Source organism: Cyanistes caeruleus, chromosome 5, assembly GCF_971803275.1.
Source record: "Cyanistes caeruleus chromosome 5, bCyaCae1.hap1.1, whole genome shotgun sequence".
NCBI classification, from domain to species: Eukaryota; Metazoa; Chordata; class Aves; order Passeriformes; family Paridae; genus Cyanistes; species Cyanistes caeruleus.
The window spans coordinates 10,599,116-10,607,577 of NC_141705.1; the positions used below are offsets into that span (position 1 = coordinate 10,599,116).

The 8,462-nt window shown below is 47.8% G+C and overlaps 1 protein-coding gene across 1 annotated transcript; it reads right to left on the reverse strand.

Annotated features, from left to right (window-relative positions):
- Positions 1-553: 553 nt before the first annotated feature.
- Positions 554-7,474, reverse strand: GPR78 (G protein-coupled receptor 78). Its single transcript, XM_023925570.2, has 3 exons — positions 6,348-7,474; positions 5,727-5,840; positions 554-1,894 (listed from the first exon to the last, which is right to left on the reverse strand). The coding sequence occupies exons 1-3, from the start codon at positions 7,013-7,015 to the stop codon at positions 1,657-1,659; spliced, it is 1,020 nt and encodes a 339-aa protein (XP_023781338.1). The 5' UTR covers positions 7,016-7,474; the 3' UTR covers positions 554-1,656.
- Between the last annotated feature and the right edge of the window lie 988 nt (positions 7,475-8,462).

An 8,462-nucleotide genomic window follows, 5' to 3' on the forward strand; every position in this document is an offset into this window, starting at 1 on the left:
GATAAAGGCCCCAGAGATTAAAAGCAGGAGGTAAGAGAACACCATGTTTGTTAGGCAGCATCATCCTTCCTTGACTTCAGTGGGATTGAACAAGACACCCTCCTTCCACACTGTGGATGGTGGGAAAAACCCTCTCAATGTGCTGACAGCTCAACACTGATTTTGCAAAACAGTTGAGTGTGTATTTAATTTTCAGCATGGAAATAGAACTGTTAGCTTCAAAGAAAATTATATTTGTGCCTAATCACATGCTTATATGCTTAGTTTGACCAGAAATAGCCTTCTCAATGCTTTATAGGGTCAAGTGTATTGTTACATAAAAAATAAGATTGCTTTATTGTCATCTTTCTTTTTATTTTTCTTAAAATATACTTTAGAATTGCTTTACTTTTTCCCTTCTGTACTCAATTAGAAAATAGTTTATTGAATGCCATAGAATTCTTAAATTTTAATAAATGTCTTGCATAATCAAAAGAATATTGTTCAAAAATAATTCCCACAATTTTCCAAAACCTGTTTAAATCTTAAAAGAAATAAAAGAGAAATATACATATAATAACAAAGCAGCTTTATATTTCTGGGCATTTGGCATCAGGTCTGTTATAATATTTCTCACATCTCTTGTTGTCTGTTAAAATCACCAGATTAATTTATCATTATTAAAGAAAAGATTGTACAGTATTATGACAATCCACCATACATAGCCAATGCATGAAATATTTTACATATTATATATCCCTTAAAAAGAATTAATATATTTTAGCCTTTTCTTTGAAAACAGATAGCTTCTGAAGTAATATATCTTAAACACAATGGTATCTGTCACTTCTACTGATTTTTTTTTTTTTCTGAATAAAAAGCTTGCTTGAATAGGACTACTAGCTCAGTGATGGAACTACAGTGCAATTTAACTAAATTCCATACATGTCTTTGTTACTGTTGCTGCAGTTATTGTAATCACATACCACTGAAGTGCTAGATATTTGTAACTCAGATATGTGGACTTTGGTTATGCTTGATAGAATACTGGCATATCAAATATATGTACCACTTCCTAAAGGCTATGTTACAATCATGATGCCTAGTAATAAATAATAATAATAATTATAGTAATAATAAGAATAATAGTAATAATAAGAATAATAGTAACAATCTCAAATTCAAAGTGCTGACTCACTTGAGGCACCAATACAATTAAACCAATCAATTAAAAGATCTATTTTTAATGTTCAAAACTAAGAGCAGATCCTGGGCTGCCAAGTCACATGCGCAGCACGGAGGACTCTGAACCCGTCCCTCCAGCGTGGGGATTCCCGTGCTCCCAGAAGACACCGGAATGTCACGTCTGATATGGAACATCCCAGACATACCAAGTCTTCACGCATGAAACATTAAGAGATGTCTAAAATCCTCTAAAGGCTTTCTCAAAACCCCTCAAGCCAATTCTGTTCACTGGGGACAAGGTTTTGCCATGGATTGTGCTTGGCTGCAGACCAGGGAAGAGCCTGTCGATGAAAGTCCACGGTGAAATGTGTCGCATTAACGCAGCCTTCACACCCTGGAGACACTGTCACCACTGTCAGCATGAGAGGAGAAAGGCAGTTTTCCAGCAGCAGCAAACACCTGTCTCCCTGGAAGGGGAATGCTTTCATGTTGTCAGTTTGTTCTGTGCAAGCAGTAATCGTTTTCAGTGTCGAGAGAACTGTTGTACCCCGATGACGGATACAGATCCCTCTTTAGTATCCTGTTGACGATGTTGATCAGAACTTTTTTGTACTGTTGACGTAAAAGCGAGTAAACAAACGGATCTGATGCAGCCTTACTGTAGGTGAGGCACTTGCTTATAATTCCCCAGTAGTAATTTATGGTAACAAAAGGAATGAGCTCTATCAACCTGTTAAACATTAAAGAGAAATGGAAACACTTGAGCGTTATACTCACACTGAGCCCCGTGCTCAACTCATGCTTCATGAAACATTCAAGCATTTATTTTCTTACAGCACACAGTCCCTGCAGGAGAAGGGCCGTGTACTTACTCCTCACATTCAATAATGGCAAAGAGAACTTTCCTATCAAGGCCACTGGGAGACAAAATCAATTCCTACTGTGGGAAGAGGGAAAAACTGTTTTCAGTGGTAATACTTCTGTGCAGAGTTGATAAGAGAGTGCTGCAGTTTACTGCTCACTTTCTGAATTTACTGAGCAGTGCTGGTAAGTGGTCAAAATTGTGGTGACATAAATGACTACCTCTCTCCCACTGCAAGCTTGAGATAGACACACGTGACTTGGGGCACCCAGACTCACTGAGCTCAGTTTCCTGAGTAGAGCTCTCAGGTGACACTTGAGACATTTGGACATAACCCCATTGGCATCAGGCTGCTGCTCCTGGAAGATCTGCTTTAGGTCCTGTGGCATATCTGCCAGCCTAGGTAAAGGACTCTGATACCATGCAGCATCTCAAATGACACCAGAAATGTGGTCTAGGTCACTGAATCCATCTCCTCAGACACAGATCAGCAAACCTTCGTTACAGCACTGTGGTGAATTAACACGGACACAGAGCAGATTCATGTCAGACCATTGCAGTATGAAGAACAACCTGGCAGTATCCCAGGCAGGTCTGACTGGCAGCTGCAACCCCACGGTATGATTAGCAGCACACCTACAACTACTTAGCCTTGGAAGTTTTTTGTGTGCATTTAGCTGACTTCTAGACTGGCCAAAGAAAACAAGGAGACAACACTTTTATCATCATTATATGACCAGTCAGCTACATCCAGACCTGTGTCTCCTGGTCTGTGCTTCACGGATGATTAGTGGCCTCAGCACCTCAGCTGAGAGGGATGTATTAATCATAGGGGCAGAAACCACAACTAAGTTAAACAATTTTTCCACAGAAGTGAGGGCAATACTTCAGACTATTCCAGCAAATGTCTCACCCAGCTCATCTGCCGTGGGCAAATCCTCCAGGAAGGTGCAAAGAATAGGGTGAGGAATTTTTATTTTGTGTATTTCTTTTGTAAAACCTTTTGCAGGAGCAAGAGTATGCTGCTTTGCTCTATTCATCCCAGAAGTAAAGAAAATGTTCTGGGAGATAAAATAGCCCTTTTCTCTACTCTAAGACATCACTGTTTGAAGATGTAAGATCAGAAGTTTTCTTGAGGCTTGAAGAACCTTCTGTCCTCTTTTCAAATTGCAGAGCTCTCGACTTGCAGGGTGTTGACTTTTGAAGCTGTTCCAGTCCCTCCTCATAGAAAAACTGACTTACCATCATTTGGACTGAACATTGCTGCAGGAAAATTTCTTATTTATATGGCTAAAAGTTAAATCATTCCTATGGCAAGTGCATTTAAAAGAACAGATGTCTTCTGTTTGAAACTGGTCAGAAAAAGTTCCAGTGAATTCAAAATAGACAGAATAGGAAGATGCAAAATATAAGAAATAAATGTACAATAAATGACACTTGCTCTGTGATTGCTTAGGTTTATCCCATCCTGCATATCATCCTAATACAAGAAAAATATTATTGATGTTTTTATAAAGGCACTAAATAAGAAGAGAAAGATATCTTTCAGTCTTGAAAATAGATGTATTGCTATGTTCCCATTAATGCATTATGGATCCAAACTTAACTGCGCTGAAGCCAACAGAAGAAAAATTACACAGATTTTAATAAGATAAAGGGTCTGGCCAAAACAAGTCAGACTTAGAAATACCCATCTGAATGCATCTTAGTAAGATTTTCTTGTTTTCAGTGCTGTTACAAAAGAGATTAAATTCATCTGTCGTCTCTTAGTGAACAGACGAATATATTGCTAATGAGACTAATCTCCTTCAAATTTCTGAAGTGAGGAGCAAATACTGAGCTCACAATGCAGCCTGAGTCACCAGGCCAAGCAAGACAACAGGGAGATGGCTTTTATGTTGCCTCCCCAGAGAATGCTTCAGTGCCACCCCCACTAAAAGCCAGGATAAGGGAAGAACAGAGAAACAGGCACGGCAGCAAGTCCTCCAATCTCACCTCCATCACCACCTTTCATGGAGTGCTGTCTTGGCACAGCCTTGTCTTTGAGACAAGGAGCCTTTTAGGATGTCCTCCCTAAATACCTGGACACACATTTCCACAAACCAGCCCTCAGCCTTCTCTGTAGTGATTCAGTGGGTACCACTTTGTCACACATAGAAAATGCACCATCTCACGTCTGCCAGATGCAAGGTCTGAGGAAGAAAGTAACTTTCATTTTAGAAGTTTATGAGAAATATCTCCACCCTAAAAAATTCCTCCATGTTTGGAATTTGCTGAGCTTGGTAATGTTCAGATGGAAAGAAGATGGTAAAATCCACTTTGCTCAACATAATTACATCCTGATTATGGCAAAAGTGAATAGATCATGACTCAAAATGTACTGAACAATGATAAATTAACCTTTTAACTATGTGATGTAATGTTAATATTTGTAATAATCCTTTCAACTGCAGAAAAAAGATGTAGTTATCCAGGCAATCAGGAAGGAATCCCTTTCAACATGTAAATGGGAATTGAAATAAATGTCATTTAAAAAATTTAAAAAATATTGTCAGTTTAGTGCTCCAGCCTTAACCTGTCTCCTACTCCTCTCAGAAAAGGGCAGTGGCACTGACCATAAATGGCCTGTATGTGTGTGCCTGTGTGAGATCAGAGCACTAAAGCTGGCCAGTTTCTGTGAGCTGCTGCGGCTGCAGACACTGGCAGCTTGGTAACAACCTTGAAGAAGCCCTCAGCAGGAGGTTTTGCACACTAGTGCACCTCAACACAAGTCAGCACTCTTCAAGGCTGTCTTGAACACACTGTGAAAGTGGGAAATATTTTTAAAAATCACTTTTGAAAGATGTAGCCCATTTCAGTTTAGAGAAGAAAGGTTAATTGCTGGGATGCTGCAATTCAGTGAAGTTACACAGACTTAAAACTCACTGGTTTATACAGGATTAAAAAAAATAATAATCATCTGTTCTATGGAGACTACACAAGTGGATAACAGCAGTGATGCACGGACACTTCAAAAGGTGCAAACACCAGGATGGATGTCTATAATTCTGTCCAGTTGAGGAACATGGTGTTTCCTATACATTTAAGAAGTTTAATTATTGTTTTTCCTGGGAGATAACTTTTACACCTCATCACAAGTCTGTGCTGAACCATTAGCAATATATTTACAGGCATTAATGTTTCTAGACTGAAATCTTATCTGTCAAATTATCAGCCTGGACAAATTTAAATTATATCAACTCAGCTTCCAATAGCAGCAAGCTTGGCCTTATGCCTAAAACAAAATAAACAAAAAAAACCAAAAAGCCCTAAGCTAATCAGGAAAGTCTGTTCTCTCTGTTGCTACGTTTGTGCTAATAAGGAAGGGTGGCAAGTCTTTTAAACTGCTTTTATCTCTCACTGGCATATAATTAATTCCCAGTACTTGTCCTAAAATCCACTTGCTTTTGGCAGAGGTGCCCAGACCTGGCTGTGATGAGGGAAGGAGAGCCAGGTCCTGCCGGGGCTGCCCCTAGGACTGGGTGTGTGGGCAGGAGCAGCGTGTCAGGGTGTGTTTGCGTGTGTTTGTGTGCTCTGCCCCTCACGACAGGTCCCGGGGGTCCGTTTGGCTCTGGTCTCCCAGAATTAGCTGTAGGACCCCTGGCACATCACAGGACATCTCGATCCCGCAAAGTCTCCCACCCTCACAGGGGATACTGACCTGGTGATAATGTAAGGACCAAAACAGATCACGAATGACCCTATAAAAATACTGATTTTCTTGGTAGCCCGCTGCCTCCTCCTTTTCTGCTCGTTCAGACAGCGCTGCTTCACACTACAGAGGGAAAAGAGCAGCGAGGGTGTTAAGGCAAGAAGGGAGGAGGTGAGGCGTGAGCCCAAGGAGAGGGGAAGAGCCCCCTCCACACCCTTAGCCCCTGCAGCCGGGAAGGGAACGGGAGAGGAGGGCAGCCCGGTCGGGGGAAGGGCAGCCCCGAGGGAGGAGGGCAGCCTCCCGGGGGAGAGGAAGGCAATTCCCCCGGGGAGAGGAGGGCAAGGAGGGCAGCCCCAGCCCCGCCGAGCCCCGGGACGGTCGCACTCAACAAAACAGTGACTCCCGCTTGAAGGGAGCTCAAGCAAGTGAGATAACCCGGAGAGCCCGATTAGCATTTCAACAGGTTACAAATGCCCAAGGCACCGTTCCTGGCGCTGCAAGCAGCGTCTGAAGCTAGAGCCATGCGGCCGGGGCAGGCAGGAAAGGGTGCTGGAGAGGCGGGATATCGCTTCTGCCCGGGAGAACTACCGCGAGTGACCGCGGCTGCGAATCCCAACGCGCACGCTTTACCTGGGGTGGATATCCACCAGCAAAACCAGAGTCTGCATGGTAATAATGTCTATCCGCTTGCAGTGGAACCGGGCAACTTTCAACACCTTTAAATAGGTGAAACACAAGATCACCAGAGACAGCATGAAACTGGTGGAGTGAAAGACAATGGTGAACACTGTAAACCTTCTCCGCTCCGTCTCCTCCTTCAGGTGTAAGGTGCAAGAGGCGTAAACGCTGTTGTAATCTACCCACGAGTAAAACAGGGATACCAAGGGGAACGTGAGGGAGTGGAGCCACGAGTAGCCCATCAGTATCACAGCGTCCTTATACCGCATCTTGCTGGTGTAGCTTAGGGGGAACACCACGGCAATCCATTTGTCGATGCTGAGCGCTGCCATGCTCAGCATCGTGTTGGAAGTCAGGAAAGTTTCCAGGAAACCCACCGCCTTGCAGACGCAGCCCCCGAGGGGTTGCTGGTTCCTCAGGATGCCCAGCAGGGTAAAAGGCATGTTCAGAACGGTGAGAAGCAGGTTGCAGAAGGATAAGTTCACCAGGAAAACCCCGGCGACCTGCTTGCGGATCTCCGTACTGTAGACGAAGCATAGCAGCACCAGGAGGTTGGAGAGCAGAGAGACGACCAGCACCAGCACGAGGAGCAGCGCCAGCAGCACGCCTGCCAAGTCCATCTCTCAGCGGGTCGGCTGGAGCGGGCGAGGGCAGGAGGAAGGGGGCACCGCAGCCTCGCCTGCCGCCCGGCGCGGCCGCCCGCGCATGGTGCCGGCGGCGGGGCAGCGCCGGGACAGCGGGGAGAGAGAGAGGGGCAGGGGCGGCCAGCCGGGACAGAGGAGGTGCGGAGGGGGGGGCGAGGGGAGCCTGGACGGGGCAGATGGGGAGGACAGGGACAGCGGGGCCCGGGCTCTCTGGCAGCAGAATCAGGCAGCGGGGCAGAGGGACCCGGGAGGAGAGCGGCCGGAGCCGAGGGTAGGGGGTTCGGGGCACACAGCGACAGGATCGGGAGAAAGGGGGAGAGGGGGGTACCCGAGAACAGGAGCTGATGATAGGGGGCCCAAGGCGCTCAGAACCCGGAGCCGGGGGGAGCCGGGGGAACGGAGCCGGGGCAGCGGGGCCGGGGCAGCGGGGCCGGGGCAGCGGGGCCGGAGGAGCGGGGCAGGGGCAGCGGGGCAGGGGCAGAGGGGCCGGGGCAGCGGGGCCGGGGCAGAAGGGCCGGGGCAGCGGGGCCGGAGGAGCGGGGCCGGAGGAGCGGGGCCGGGGCAGTGGGGCAAGGGGACTGGGGCCGGAGCAGCGGGGCCGGAGGAGCGGGGCCGGAGGAGCGGGGCCGGAGGAGCGGGGCCGGAGGAGCGGGGCCGGAGGAGCGGTGCTCGCCGTGCGCTGTCCGCGGTGCTGAAGCGGGCGCTGCCCCGACGGCCGGCCCGCTCTGCCTTCAAGCCGCGGGGCGCGGCCCCCCCAGAGCCCGCGGCCCCTCCATGCCCCACCGCCGCTCCGCTCCGCCGGGCGCACGGCCTCCGCAGGCTCTGAGCATCTTCCCCCGCTGCCCAGCCCCTCAAATACTCCAGCCGCCGAGCCTCCCGCAGCGACTCATGCGCAGACGAGCGGCTGCGAGGCACAGGCTCAGCCAGGGATCGCGGCGACGCGCTGATCCACTCCCGGATCGCAGGCGAGAGCAGCAGGAAGCCAAACTTTCCGCTAGTGTGCAGCTCAGGAAGGGACAGACCTGGAGATGAGTTACTGGTGCTTTGATCCCTGCGCTGTGCTCAGGGACACACTGAGCGCACCGGCTGTATCTGGCACTCCTGAAACCTCTTCAAAACCCGGTGTCTGTGTCCTTTGGCAGGCTTGCCCAGCTTACATCTGAGGGATTGCTTGCCCTTTTCCCCCTTCAATGCTTGCTATGATTGCCCTCTGGGCATTCACACCCGCACCTGCTGGCCAGCAGCGAGGGATGGTTCTTGGTTGGAGGCTCCACTTTGAATGCTTGGACTCACCAGCTGGTTGGACAAGTCCCCACATTAGGGTGATGCTGGCACACTCTGCCGTAATCTGTAGTCTCTCTTTTTACCATTTTCCAGTCACACCAATAACATGACAATGTGGTGAACAGAAAGATTTTTTCTC